The 15,365-nt window shown below is 43.7% G+C and overlaps 1 protein-coding gene across 1 annotated transcript in view; it reads left to right on the forward strand.

Moving 5' to 3' along the window:
* Positions 1-7,392: 7,392 nt before the first annotated feature.
* The window catches only part of HSD17B4 (hydroxysteroid 17-beta dehydrogenase 4), a 93,891-nt gene continuing 85,918 nt past the window's right edge, over positions 7,393-15,365 (forward strand). The window contains exons 1-2 of the mRNA XM_066274157.1: positions 7,393-7,557; positions 10,636-10,689. Of these exons, the coding sequence (XP_066130254.1) occupies positions 7,500-7,557; positions 10,636-10,689 (112 nt within the window). The 5' untranslated portion in view covers positions 7,393-7,499. The remainder of the gene's footprint in view (positions 7,558-10,635; positions 10,690-15,365) is intronic.

The following is a 15,365-nucleotide window of genomic DNA, read 5'->3' on the forward strand; positions in this document are numbered from 1 at the left end:
ATCTGAGGCATAAACAGGAATTCTCTTAAGGCCAGGAATCCATTTAAGGCGTAAACAGGAAAGCTCCTATCATGCATAACTGAAATCACCCAACATTATTACAAACAAAGGGTGAGAGGAAGGGCATGTCAATTGCCTCTAACAACTTAAACAAGTGGGGATGGGATGAATAGAAACACTCAGCTTCATGGCTAACATGGAGGTGTGGGGAAGAGTTTAGCCTTTAGCAACTTAATTAGTGAGGTGAGGGGATGGGCAGCAAGGACCTTGTCATTTTACCGCCAGTCCCTCACACCTCTGTCTCCCCCAAATCTAAACTGCAAGGACCCTGTCAGTTTACAAGCTCCCACATAGCAGTCGCCCACACATAGGTTTCAGGTAGACATTTCTATAGCATCTGAATTCTTGTGTTGTATGCCCATCACCCAAAGTCAAATCATTTTCTGTCACTGTATATTTGTCCCTCTTTACTCCCCTCCCCCACAACCTCCTCCCTATGGTAACCACTTCACTTTTCTCTGTGTCCATGAGTCTCATTTTTATATTCCACCTATGTGTGAAATCATATTGTTCTTAGCTTTTTTTGATTTACTTATTTCATTAATATAATGTTCTCAAGGTCCACTGATATGTCATAAATGGCAATATGTCATCATTTCTTATGGCTGCGTAGTATTCCACTGTATACCCGTACTGCATCTTCTTTAGACAATCCTCTCTTGGGTGACACTTTGGTGTTTCCATGTCTTGGCCACTGTGAATAATACTGTGATGAACATGGGGGTGCATGTGTCTTTGGGTACTAATGTTTTCAAAATTTTTGGGTAGATAATCCAGGAAAAAGATTGCTGGGTCATATGGTAATTGTTCTTAGTTTTTTGAGGAACCACTCTATTGTCTTCCATAATGGCTGTACCAGTTTACATTCCCACCAGTAATGAGTGAGGGTTCCTTTTTTTCCACAGCCTCTCTACCACTTATTACTTTATTACCTGTCTTGTTGATAACAGACAATCTAACAGGTGTGAAGTGGTATCTCGTAGTTTTGATTTGCATTTCTCTAATTGCTAGCATAGATGAGTGTTTTTTCATATATCTGTTGGCCATTTGTATGGTTTCTTGGGAGAAGTGTCTGTTTAGGTCCTCTCCCCATTTTTTCTTTTTTTAGATTTTATTTATTCATTTTTTAGAGCAAGAGGAGAGAGAGAGAAGGGGTGAGGAGCAAGAAGCATATGTGCCTTGACTAGGCAAGCCAAGGGTTTCAAACCAGCAACCTCAGTGTTCCAGGTCCATGCTTTATCCACTGCACCACGGCAGGTACAAGTCAGGCCTCTCCCGATTTTTAAATTGAATTGTTTACTTGTTTGTTGCTGAGCTTTGTGAATTCTTTATATATTTTGGATATTAACCCCTTATCGGAGCTGTTGTTTGTAAATATCTATTTGGTTGGGTGCCCTTTGGTTTTTTTTTGTTTTTTGTTTTTTTTTGCTGTGCAGAAACTTTTTAGTTTTATATAGTCCCATTCATTTATTTTTACTTTTACTTCCCTTGTCTTTGGGGTCAAATTCATAAAATGTTCCCTACAGCCAAGGGCCATAAGGTTAATACTTATGTTTTCTTCTTTGTAATTTATTGTTTCAGATTTTAATTTATTTATTTGAGAGAGAGAGAGAGAGAGAGAGAGAGACAGGAAGGGATTGAGAAACATCAATTTGTAGTTGGGCACTTTAGTTGTTCATTGATTGTTTCTCATACGTGCCTTGACTGTGGGACTCCAGCCGAGCCAGTGACCCCTTGCTCAAGCCAGTAACCTTGGGCTCAAGCCAGTGAACTTGGGCTTCAAGCTAGGGACCTTTGGGCTTTAAATCAGCGACCTTTGGGCTCAAGTCAGTGACCATGAGAGATGTCTATGATCCCATGCTCAAACCCATGACCCTGTGTTCAAGCTGGTAAGCCCGCACTCAAGTCAGATGAGTCTGCCCTCAAGACGCCAGCCTCAGGGTTTTGAACCTAAGAATTCAACGTGCCAGGTCATCGACATTCTATCCACTGTGCCACCACCGGTCAGGTGATATCTTATTTTTCTTTAATCCAGCCTTTTATTTTGATTTTTTCCCCTTTGATTCAAACTAGCATTACCTAGTGCTCCAACTCACCCATCTCCCTCTTCCTTGTTTAATCTTTAAGTCCTCTCGACAATGATGTTCTTCTGGTCAGCATCCAGCAGTCCTAGAAACTAGGTCCTGGGTCTGTAGACAGTGTCCAATCAAACTAATCATAGTATCTTGATCTCAGTTGTGTTTCAGTTCCAGACCCAGGAAAACAGAATGATCCCACAGAACAAATCCTTGCAAAATTGGACAAAAGAACTCTGTAAGGTATTTTTCCCCGCCGAGAAGGAAGGAAGAGGCCAGAGCCACAAAGTGTGGAATAGCAAACGGCTTTATTGAGTACAGAGCACATCCCGCCCGGCAAGGTTCCCTGGCCTCGAGGTAAGATGCAGGCTAGGGAAGTTGCGCGGATTAAACCGCGTGGGAGATATTTAAAGGGGTTCCTTTAGGGAAGTGGAGCTAACATGACGTGGTGAAATCCCACTGGCTGGTAGACCGTTGCTTTATTTCCTTTTTTCCAAGGCTTCCTGCGAAGTTTCTTTTGGCGCGCTTGGTTGTGGGAGGTCCCAGCCAAAGTTCGCGGGCCTGGGTTCCCCACGTGACCATCCCTCATTATCCACCGACCTTACATTCTGACCTTTTGTGTTAAATAGAAAAAGGGGCACCGTTTATTCTCTGGCTACTTCCTACTGAATAGGGGCGTTGTGGGGAGGAGGAGATCAGAAGGTGGTGGCTTTGAGGGGTGTCAGGAGGAACATCTATTAGGCTGTGAGTTGAGAAACTTCGCGGATGCGGTCCTGTAAGGATTAAAAAAAAAAAAAAGAGGAGTAATAGGGGGATTTGCAGGGTCCAGCCTTTTGGTGAGCTGGAGATGGATGGAGTCCAGTGGTTCTGACTGCCAGTGGTCCTGTAAGGACGCAAGCTTGAGGCAGAACTGCACGTCAGGAGTGGCATAAAAAGGGGAAAGGAAGGGGTCCCACCCATTCCCATAACCGAGACCTGTGTGGGAACTAGAGGTCCAGAGTGTGTTGGCAAAACAGAGAAGGCAGCCCCCGTGTCCACAAGAAATGATATGGACTTACCCACTTGTTGCAGCATCACCCTGGGTTCTCCAAATCCAGGCTGTGTCCTAGGAGTTCGAGCGATGCACTCACCTGGCTGGATTGGCCTTCCATTCGGGTGGCTTGTCCTCCACGTAGAGGCACTAAGGAAAAACCTGTTGCCCAAAGGGGCAATCACTCTACCAGTGACCGGGCTGCTTGCAGTCAGGGCAGGGCTCAGTGGACAGCCGCCGGCAGTGGCCCTGCCGGGACCAGTGGTCCTGCTTGCCACACTTAAAGCAAGCTGCTGGTGGCTCTGCTGGTCACAAGGTTGCCACAAGAGTTTGGGGTTTAGAGTGTTACCTTCTGCTGCATGCAGGCCTGGCGAACAGCCTTGGCTTGTTTCTACTAGTTGGGACCGTTAAAAACTTTAAATGCCATGTTCACAGGTTCTGGATAGGGGTTTGGGGGTTGAGAATAAAAGGAGGAGGGGGCTCGTGGGGAGCCCGGCACCCAGATCCCACAGGAAATGCTGGAGCCAAAGGAAGGACAGGGCCAGAAAGAAATTTCCTGCAAGAAAATTGGGGTTGGACGTCCTGAAAACCGGTGTAAGAGCCAATAGTAGGTGGAGAATGGCCTGACAGAGGAGGGGTTTAAGAACACAGTGGAGAAAGGAGGGGCCCCTGGCCAGCAGGGGAGGAGAAAGAGAGATGGTAGTGGTGAATAAGAAACAGGTTTTTGAGAAGGGAGGGGAGGGGAGGGGGCTCTCAGAGGGAAGAGACCTGAACACAAAAGAGGTCCGCAGAGGGACCAGAGAAAAGTCCTGAAAGGGGGGCGCCTCCGGGGGTCAGACAGGAGGGAGAGAGAGTTAGGAGTCCGCGGAGAAGGAAAGATCAGGAGTGGAGGTTTTAGGTGAGGTTTCTCTGGCCTGGGCAGTGGAACAGGCAGCACAGAGATTAAGGATGGGTGCGCGAATAATTAGAAGCCGTGTATGTAAGAGATCTCCAATCAGTTCCCAGCTTTTTTGGCGATAGTTAAATTGGTGAGGGTGTTAACACCGAAAGTCCCTTCAGGAGGCTAATTGAGTGGGTTCTGTGGCCTGGCCACAGCGGAGAAGAACAGTTTCTTCTTCTTTAGGGAGGGATATTCCTGTGCCCCAATAGCCGCCCTCAGTCCTCGGAGTGGTCAGTATTGAGTATTAGCGTCCTAAAAACTCAAAGGTCTGGCCACGAATGTAAAAGGTAAAGTGGATGTGCTTCGGAGGTCTCCACAAGCACACACTCACTCGGAACAGAAAAGAGTTCCCTGACATAGCTGTGGTTTTGGACAGGGAGTCTTGGAGGAAAGAACTGAGAGGAAGGCTGGAGGCAGGGGACTTACTGCACCGTGCACCGAAGTGGGTGGAAGGTCGGAGATCCTGGTTCTTTCTCCTGGTTCTTTCTCGGAGGGGATGAGGAAGAGGAGCAGTCCTTGCGGACTTCTAACTCCTTCCAGGTTTTCGGCACCAAAATGTAAGGTATTCTTCTCCGCTGAGAAGGAAGGAAGAAGCCAGAGCCACAAAGTGTGGAATAGCAAACGGCTTTATTGAGTACAGAGCGCATTCCGCCCGGCAAGGTTCCCTGGCCCCGAGGTAAGATGGAGGCTAGGGAAGTTGCGCGGATTAAACCGCGTGGGAGATATTTAAAGGGGTCCCTTTAGGGAAGTGGAGCTAACATGACGTGGTGAAATCCCACTGGCAGGTAGACGGTTGTTTTTTTCCTTTTTTTCCAAGGGTTCCTGCGAAGTTTCTTTTGGTGCGCTTGGTTGTGGCAGGTCCCAACCAAAGTTCGTGGGCCTGGGTTCCCCAGTGACCATCCCTCATTATCCACCGACCTTACAAACTCCATTGCTAAGATCAGGACCAAATGCAGTGATCAGTTATCCTCTCTCCTAATACCAACCAATCAGTAGAGACCACCATCTTGACTCTATTAGTCATCATGGTTAATGATTTCCCCCCTACATAATCCATTCCCTGGAAGCCATTGGAGAGCCAGGCCTTTGAGCATGAGCTACCTCTGAATCCAGGCATCACACCATTTACTTGATTAATTGTTAATTTCTTGGTTACAAACTCCTGTTTATGTCTTATGGGGCTTTATTATTTCTTTTTTAAAATTACTTACTGATTTTAGAGAAGAAGGAAAGAGACACAGAAACACAGATCTGTTCCTGTATGTGCCCTGACCTGGGATCGAAATCGCAACCTTTGCATATTGGGTTGCGATAGCCTATCCATGGGCTATATTGGCCATGGTTCTTTTTTTTTTTTTTTTTTGGCCATGGTTCTTACTGGGCTTTGATGTGTGCAGGCAAATGGACCCTTTTAGTTTAGTAACACTCCCATTATTTCTTCTATTGATGAATGGTCCACTATAACCTAGAGTCTCAAGTCAGAAATATGGGGGTTCAATTGTTCCTCCCTCATATCCACATCCAATTAATCACAAAGACCTGACTCCATTTTAAAAAATATCTTCAAATTTTTCCCCTTCAACATATCCTCTGATATACTTCTGACCGCCATAATTTTCCCAAGTAGGTTTCTATTGACTCTCCTTGTCAATCCTCCATGATAGCGCAAAGTGATCTTTTCACAATATAAATGTGTTCCCTGGAGTAATACTGCTTAAAATCATTCTCAGCACAAAATTAAACATCTCCCCTTCCCCCCAATCTAGCTACTATTTCCATTGCCTCTAAAGTCCTTCTTATTTGCAGAGTTCACTTCTTAAAGTACTTTGTGCTTTAACTCCTTTGGAAAGTTTTCCCTTTTCTCCGCAGCAGGGACTGTGTCCGTTTATTTTGGCACCATTAGCTGACTTGTACATATCTGTTACAAGTCTTACCATGCTGCACTGTTATTAAAGGTTTACCATTTGACTTGGACTAACTCTGGAGGAGCTTACCATTCATCTGTAAACTTGTGCTTAAAAAATGTGGAATGGCCTGACCAGGCACTGGCACAGTGGGTAGAGCATGCCATGGGATGCTGATGGCCCAGGTTCGAAATCCCAAGGTCTGCTGGCTTGAAGCCCAAGGTCTCTGGCTTGAGCAAGGGTTACAGCAGGGGTCCCCAAACTACGGCCCGCGGGCCACATGCGGCCCCCGGAGGCCATTTATCCGGCCCCCGCCGCACTTCCAGAAGGGGCACCTCTTTCATTGGTGGTCAGTGAGAGCACATTGACCATCTCATTATCCAAAAGCAGGCCCATAGTTCCCATTGAAATACTGGTCAGTTTGTTGATTTAAATTTACTTGTTCTTTATTTTAAATACTATATTTGTTCCCGTTTTTTTTTTTACTTTAAAATATGTGCAGTGTGCATAGGGATTTGTTCATAGTTTTTTTTATAGGCCGGCCCTCCAATGGTCTGAGGGACAGTGAACTGGCCCCCTGTGTAAAAAGTTTGGGGACCCCTGGGTTACAGGCTCCTCTGGAGAGTGTTTCCTCCTACTCCTTTCAAGGCACATAGGAGAAAGCAATCAATGAATAACTAAAGGTGCCGCAACTATGGGTTGATGCTTTTCATCTCTCCCCCCTGCTGTCTGTCCCTCTCTTTCATTGTCTCGTTCACTAAACAAACAAACAAATATGGAATGAATTGCATCATAGGACTATCAACAACATACATAACCAATCTCTTTTAGGAGCACATGTTAAAATTTATTTTGTCCTGCGATTCTATTTTGGGAGGTTAGCACGGGGTTCCATGACTCTGCATTTTTGACAGTTTCTGGATGATTTTCATGCAGAAAATTCAGGGATTACATTCTGTGAAATCTTTACCCTTTGATAAGAGTGCCATTTCTTCTTAGGGGCGATTTCGAAAGCTAATTAAGGATAAGGGCTGTTTCCTTACTCTAGGCTAGCGCCTAAATTCAGAAAATGCTTGTTGAGTGAATAACAAAACAACAGTAAATGAATAAACTCAAAGTGCTAAGTCAGCCATTTTTAAATTTTATTTTATTTTTTATTTAGACGATTGGCATGGAGACTCATGGACATAGATAAATCAGCCATTTTACCCTAAAGGTCCCAGCAGCTCCCGATACTATCTATTGAAGCAAAAAGGGCCTTTCAAACCAAGCCTCTTTTGCAGTCTATCTCCTGCGCTGCAAGCACACTGGACTACATTTCCCAGAGGGCCAAGCATCTCTGCGCAGGCGCATTTGGAAAATGAGGCGTCCGTCCCTTTCCAGAAACTGTCAGGTCACTCCCATCCCGCCTCTTCCTCTGTCCGTCTGCTCCCTGTCCTGCAGTCTGAGCCCCAGAGTTCTGCTCGAGTGTGTCGTTGCAGGCCGGACTCATGAACTCGCCGCTGAGATTCGACGGGCGGGTGGTACTAGTCACCGGCGCAGGAGGAGGTGAGCACCGCAGGGCTGGAGGGCAAGGCCCTCCTTGATCTCACGCCGCGAGTCCCCCTTTTCGGGCTTGGGATTGCGCGCAGCCGCAGCTGCGCTCCCAGCGTGGGGGCTTGCGGGCAGCGTGGGGGCTCCGAGAGGAAGCGACTTGAGCTCAGGACGGGTCCCGGTGGGGCTCGGTGAGAGGGCGTAGGACGGCTATTGTCGGCGGACGGAATCTCGTGCAGGGCCAGGTGAGCGGGCCAGCCCTGCGTGGGGATCCAGAAACACCTAGTTACAAGGTCAGGTGCAGCTGCTTACCCGGCGCTCTGGGTGGCTGCCTCCCACCGGCCCAAGTCTTGCGCGAGAGGGGCGGGCCGGCCAGTGTTGCGGGACAGGTGAAAGTCCGAACTGACGCTCCTCGCTGCGCACCCCTTGCGACTCTTCTTGCCCACAGACTTTCTTGGATCTCTCACAAGCCTTGTAAAGGTTACGGCAAAGCGCCTGGGAGCTGCGATCACCCCCGGAGCGGTAGAGCTATTATCAGTTCCTCGCTTTGGAAAAGTCAAGCATTTAGTGTCTTTTTTTCTGCCGGGTGATTTAGTTTTAATTCTTGAGAGGGCCTTCTTTAAAGAGGGCATCCAAGAGTTCTCGCTGAGTTTGTGTGCTTTTCAAGCCAGGCACTAGTAGTCCCCACTTACCATGATTTCAGTTACCCTTGGTCCAAAGTTATTAAATAGAAAATTCCAGAAATAAACAATTCATAAGTTAAAAGTTTTTGCTGATTGATTTTAGAGAGGAAGGGAGAGAGAGAGAGAGAGAGAGAGAGAGAGGGAAACATAGATTCGTTGTTCCATCTGTGCATTTATTGGTTGATTTCTTTTATGTGCCCAAACTGGTTATAGAACCAATCCCCTGCAACCCTGACCTGTCAGAACACGCTCTAACGGAGTTACCAGGCCAGGGCCATTGGTTGCTTCTTCTATGTGCCCTGAACCTGGATAGAACACACAACCTTGGTGTACGGGGAGGATGCTAACCAACTGAACTACTATCCAGGGATGCAATTCTTAAGTTTTAAATTGTGCATTGTTCTGGGTAGCCTGATGAAATCGAGCAGTTCTGCTCTGCCCACCTCTATATGTTAGTCATCCCTTTGTATAGTGTTATGATAAAGGTAAATCCTGACATATCTTTTGAAAGAATTATATAGCTTGGTTTTACATTGAGACAATTCTCTGATTAACTTAGGTCAGTCTCTTTTAGAGACCTACCCCATGTCTTTCATCTGATGATTTTTTACTGTGCTACCTTAATTATTTGCATTCTGTTCATGAATATTTGATGTACCTAAAAACCCTGTGTTTAGAACAAGTGCTTCTTCTGCCTTGATCTGATATGTTTTATATTTAATATATGAAGGCTTAAGTTAATATTGACTGAGTTCTCTCTAATTCAGAGTGGATTAAATTTTAAAAGAAATTCTTTGGTGATCATTTTAGTTTATATTTTAGATTCTTTTTAGAAGAACCTGATACTTTAGCCATCTCATTTTGTTATTTGTATGTTTATTTATAATTAATTTCAATTTAAACTACCAATTAAATTTGTCGACTCATTTAAATTTAAAAATATGTACATGTTAAAGTAATTTAAACAATACAAAAGTAAGCCTTCTACCCTTGGTTGTTAGTCACATAGTTCTGGTCCCCAGAGGTAATTATTAACTGCCAGCCTCTTACATAGTTTTCTGTGCCTGTAAAGCTTATATAGCTATATATTCATTTTTGGATGTATCGATTTACACCTTGGACCTTTGAGTTGGAATGAAATACTCAATTACTACTTAATTAAGAATTAAATATGTGTTTGGTGATTATGTCAAAGTCCACTGCAAAATACAGAAATCACTAGATATTTGAAGCAGAAAAGAATTTAACTTGGCCATTTGTATTTTAGGCAGTTCCTCTTGGGCTGACCTGTGGAACAATACAGAACTGGCCCATTAGGAGCCACAACCTGTAAGGCTGCCATTTGAACTGCCACAGCCCAAATAGTTATTGAAAACCAGGGACATAGAAAATGGAAGCTGCCTTCCACAGATTAGGGAGCTAGATCAAGAAATTGCTGCTACATCCCGTTTCTTTTTTCCTTTTTTTTTTTTTTTTTTTTTTTTACAGAGACAGAGAGAGTCAGATAGGGACAGACAGACAGGAGCGGAGAGAGATGAAGAGCATCAATCATTAGTTTTTCGTTGCAACACCTTAGTTCATTGATTGCTTTCTCATATGTGCCTTGACCGTGGGGCTACAGCAGACCGAGTAACCCCTTGCTCGAGCCAGCGACCTTTGGTCCAAGCTGGTGAGCTTTGCTCAAACCAGCTTAGCCCACGCTCAAGCTGGTGACCTCAGGGTCTCGAACCTGGGTCCTCTGCATCCCAGTCTGATACTCTATCCACTGCGCCTGGTCAGGCTCCCCTGTTTCTTAACACATAAGAAGCTTTAAGAATCAGCTTCTGAACCAACACAATAGCTGGAAGTTACAATAAGGTGGCTTCCCCCTTATTTCCACTTTCCAGATTTCATGCATTAATTGTGGAACCCAATTCACATCTAGCATCCTATCAGCTAGGTAGAGTGGTAGGAAATGATAAGTAGACTAGGTGGATAGTAGGTAGAATGGTAGGAAATGATAAGTAGACTAGGTGGATAGTAGGTAGAATGGTAGGAAATGATAAGTAGACTAGGTGGATAGTAGGTAGAATGGTAGGAAATGATAAGAAGACTAGGTGGATAGTAGGTAGAGTGGTAGGAAATGATAAGTAGACTAGGTGGATAGTAGGTAGAATGGTAGGAAATGATAAGAAGACTAGGTGGATAGTAGGTAGAATGGTAGGAAATGATAAGTAGACTAGGTGGATAATACGGTTTTAAGCTTTCTAATTTCTGCAAGTAGAAGTGGGTGAAGTACATGTTGAGAGCACTAAATGAAGACATTATGCTGTAGTTGGTTACTTTAAAATAGAGATTGAATCAAGTGGACCAAAAATAATTATGCTAAATAACATTTGCTCAACTTTTTAATTGTTTTGTTTTTCCTTAGGACTGGGCCGAGCCTATGCCCTGGCTTTTGCAGAGAGAGGTGCATTAGTTGTTGGTAAGTTGGATATTTTTTTCTTTTTAATCAAGTAGCTGGTAGCTAGAGAAATACATTCTTCACATACCAGCCGCTTTTTTCTTTACATCAAATAATTTGTCAAGGTCAAATTTCAGCGCTGATTTTTTCTTCTGCCAGCAAAAAATTTTCCCCCTTGAGGCTGACTTTGTAACTTACTTTTTACTGTTATTTTAATTTTATTATTATTTAAAATTTAAAAAATCTATTGATATTGAGAGAGAGAGAACATTGGTTTGTTTTAATTATTATTATTTTTATTTTTTACAGAGACAGAGAGAGAGTCAGAGAGAGGGATAGACAGGGACAGACAGACAGGAATGGAGAGATGAGAAGCATCAATCATTAGTTTTTTGTTTCGCATTGCAACACCTTAATTGTTCATTGATTGCCTTCTCATACGTGCCTTGACCGCGGGCCTTCAACAGACAGAGTAATCCCTTGCTCGAGCCAGCGACCTTGGGCTCAAGCTGGTGAGCTTTTGCTCAAACCAGATGAGCCCTCGCTCAAGCTGGTGACCTCAGCGTCTTGAACCTGGGTCTTCCGCATCCCAGTCCGACACTCTATCCACTGCGCCACCGCCCGGTCAGGCTGTTCTAATTATTTATGCATTCTGTGGTTGATTCTTGTATATACCCTGACAGGGATCGAACCAGCACCTTTGGTGTATTGAGACAATGCTCTAACCAACTGAACTACCCAATCAGGGCTGTAACTTACTCAGCTAGGTCATAGAATTTGCCACTTAACAAAATTGATAAAGATGGGACCTCATTCATTGTATAAAAGGAAATTATTTCATTTGGTATAGTATGGGCTATAATTTTTTGAGATAGAAGGCTGATGTAAGATAAATCTAAGTGTAGGTATATTGCTAAGAGTATGAAATAAATACATTTTGCCAGTTTAGAGTCAGGGAATCCAAAGTATGTTTTGTTTTTTGTTTTTTAATTTCTTTAATCAAAATTTTTCAAATGGAAGTTTTTTACAGCAATTTTAAAAATTTTTAGTTGAAGAGTCTTTGCTTGAGTTTTATTATGAGTGTTGAGTTAAAAGTGCTGTGTGGAAGAATCCCAAAGGGAGGAGGTTTCAGTAATCTAAATGGTTTGACCTGGCTCGACGTACTTGGTAGTTGGTGTGGGTACAGGAGCAGGTTTGTCTCCAGCCACGTCTGTGGGGTAATAGCTGAGAGAGAGAGCTCAGTGCAGGTTAGGTGGGAAGGGTCGATGTTATGGCCCAATATTTATTAATATGTTTTCTAGGATGAAATGGTTTGCCCACAATGACTTCCGAAACCCAGTTTTTCTACATCTTACCAGAGGAATACATGGAGACAAATTTCCCCTTCTTTGTTGTGATATAACAAATGAGTAAGTGGGCAACCACATTTTCTACACAAAGAACACTAAGCAGGACATTCAACAGCCTCTTCTGCCTCTGTGTGGATCTGTAACTTACCTTTATAGAAAGGACACAGAGACCTTGGATGTTTCTTGTTTAAGATCATAGTCCTTGTTTGTTAATACATCTGCTTCTGTGGCAAGGATACATTTTGACATTATTGTATTTGGGTACAGGGAGTGTGGTTTAGGTCATTGTTGCCAGACTTTCCTGAGACTATTTTATGTCATGGCCTGATGACACATGTTGTTACTGTGTTTTTCTCTTTTTTTATATTGCAGTTTATATTTTGATATTTTTATCTTATAACTTTTTTTGTGTGTTTTTCTCAAGTGAGAAGCGGGTAGGCAGAGAGACAGACTCCTGCCTGTGCCTGACTGGGATCTACCTGGCAAGAACACGAGGGGGCGATGCTCTGCCCATTTGGAGCAATGCTCCATTGCAACCAGAGCCATTTTAGCACCTGAGGCGAGGCCATGGTGCCATCTTCAGCGCCCAGGCTAACTTGCACCATGAGGCCTTGGCTATAGGAGGGGAAGAGAGAGAGAGATAGAGAGACGGGGAGAGGTGGAGAAGCAGATGGTCTCTTCTCTTGTGTGCCCTGACTGGGAATTGAACCTGAGACATACACACACAGGGCTGATGCTTTTAACACTGAGCAAACTGGCCAGAGCCATAACATTTTTCTAATTTACATCTTTTCCACTCAATTCTGTAGGTGCAAGGACCTCGTTTTATCTTCTGTGTCAGAGGCTCTAGAATGTTGCTTTGTACAAAGAAGGTACTTTGTTCGTTGGTTCTTTTATTGTTTGACTCTGGCTTTTTTGGAGCTGTGTGTCTTTGAGATTTGTTGAATAAATTTCTATTTTTCTTTTTTGTTGTGAATAAGATATAATTTTAACTTATAAGCTTGTTTTATGAAAAATTTACAACACTGTGTTTCTGTGGGGATTAGTTTTCCTATATTGGTGATCTTTGTTAGATTCTGATTTGGCATTTTTGAGTTCTAAGGAAAAGGTGAACAGTATTCTATTTCGTAACTGGTTTAGAGTTGGCATTGCAGCAAGTACTGGCTAAAGTCTTAACAAAATTTGCCAAACTTAGCTGAGGGAGCCAGATTTAGTTTAGTTTCAGGGAGAAGCAACTTGTGTGAAACTTTTGGTTGATTATTCCTGTTACTTTGTAGTCTGTGACCTACATGTGAGCTTTCTAGGCCACGAATGCTTGTGTTCGTTCCCAGACAACCGCTACCCTCTACTTGAGCTTTCTAAAACGTAGATACTTCGCCTCTAGATTGCATCACATTTGCTAACCTTTCTCCTGTTGATATCTGTTCTGCTGAGCATTTTTTTTAACCTGAGTAACCAAAATATAGTAAAGAGGAATAAGCAAACCTAGGACATTATGACATCAAAGTGTCTTGTTTGTGGAAAGAGTTTAATCGGGTAAATCTGTGACTAGCTCAGAGGCCAATAAGAAGTAAGACCTTAAGAAATAGAGCAGCTTGTTTCTCCTAGAAGTCAACTTTTGCTAGCTTATGCTGGGTTAACAAACAAAATTAAATAGCTTACATTAATAAAGGATTATTTCATGCTTATGTGTCCTTTCAGCTTCTGGTGAGCATGTCTGTCCTCTGTGTGTCTTCCTGATTTCCGGACCCCAGCTGAAGGAGCAGCTCTGTCTGGGACATTGCTCTTCTTGGGACAGAGGGAAAACACAGTAGATCCACTTGGTGGCTCTGTTCAGAAATGGCATGCCACTTGTACTCACATTTCATTGGCCAAAGAAAATCACTTGGCCAAGCCCAGAGTTAAGGGCATCACTTAATATATTCTCTAACTTCATGTTAACGTGATCGGTATATTTTATGTTCTGTGAAATAAAACATTATGGGAGATTTAAATCTAGGTGTAAGAACTGCCAAACCTTGGCCTGATATTGTAACGAGGGACATTTGGTTTTGTATAAATTATGTCTTTCACAAAACGTTTGCCCATATTTGAAGAAAGTATTGGGAATGGAATAGTTTTGAGGTTTCCTCAGTAAGTGAGCCATATGCAGGTTACTGATACTGAGTTTTATCTTGACATGAATGCTATGATTGAAGTGTTCTAGTAAGAACCACCTTTTTTTTTTTTTGACAATAAGAAGGCAGAAAATTTTCTGTTTTGAACTGAAGAAGTAACACCTTTGAGTACTTGAAATTACAATTGTTTTAAGGTAAGATTGACATGATTTCTGTGCTGCAGTTACATAGTGGCTGGTAAAGTTAAGTCTTAAGTGCTTGCATTCCGATCAGAATCTGTGTTTTTCACTGCTGTGTGGTCGGGATAGCTAGCTGAAAGGTGAATTGTAGTGGTGAAAGTGAACTGCCTGGCCCTGGCGGTCCTGGCCGGTTGGCTCAGCGGTAGAGCGTCGGCCTGGCATGCGGGGGACCCGGGTTCGATTACCGGCCAGGGCACATAGGAGAAGCGCCCATTTGCTTCACTCCCCCCCCCTTCCTCTCTGTGTCTCTCTTCCCCTCCCGCAGCCAAGGCTCCATTGGAGCAAAGATGGCCCGGGTGCTGGGGATGGCTCCTTGGCCTTGCCCCAGGCGCTAGAGTGGCTCTGGTCGCGGCAGAGCGACACCCCAGAGGGGCAGAGCATCGCCCCTAGTGGGCATGCCGGGTGGATCCCGGTCGGGCGCATGCGGGAGTCTGACTGTCTCTCCCCATTTCCAGCTTCAGAAAAATACAAAAAAAAAAAAAAAAAAAGAAAAAAAAAAAAGTGAACTGCCTTTGAAATTAGGTCAGGCTTCAAATCCTGGCTGTGCTACCTAATTACAGGACCTCTCTGAGTATTCGTAGCCAATTTACCCATTTCCGGGATTATGGTGGCAATTAAATGACAGAAAAAAATTAAAGCCGCTTGTAAGGGAAAAGAAGGGAGCCAATACTAAGCACTGTTCTCATGTACTGGACATGTGAAAGTGAGCCTGAGGTCTTTGCTCTGAGGACATCCAGCCCCCTTATAGAAAACACGTTTCACTTATAGATGCTTAGTGAGAAGGGCCCTGGTGCATTTCTTCAAGTGTAAGCATAGTGCTTTGCTTAGTAATCAATTAAGGCATATGTGACAGTTGAATGAATAACTTATATTTGACATAAGAAGAAAGATTTCAAGAAAGCATGTGTGGATTCCAGCTTATAATAAATGAGCCAAATGTACAATGCCCACATCTGCCCCAGATGGGCACATTGGGGTTTATTATACTATTA

Source organism: Saccopteryx bilineata, chromosome 4 (genome assembly GCF_036850765.1).
Source record: "Saccopteryx bilineata isolate mSacBil1 chromosome 4, mSacBil1_pri_phased_curated, whole genome shotgun sequence".
In the NCBI taxonomy this organism is placed as follows: Eukaryota; Metazoa; Chordata; class Mammalia; order Chiroptera; family Emballonuridae; genus Saccopteryx; species Saccopteryx bilineata.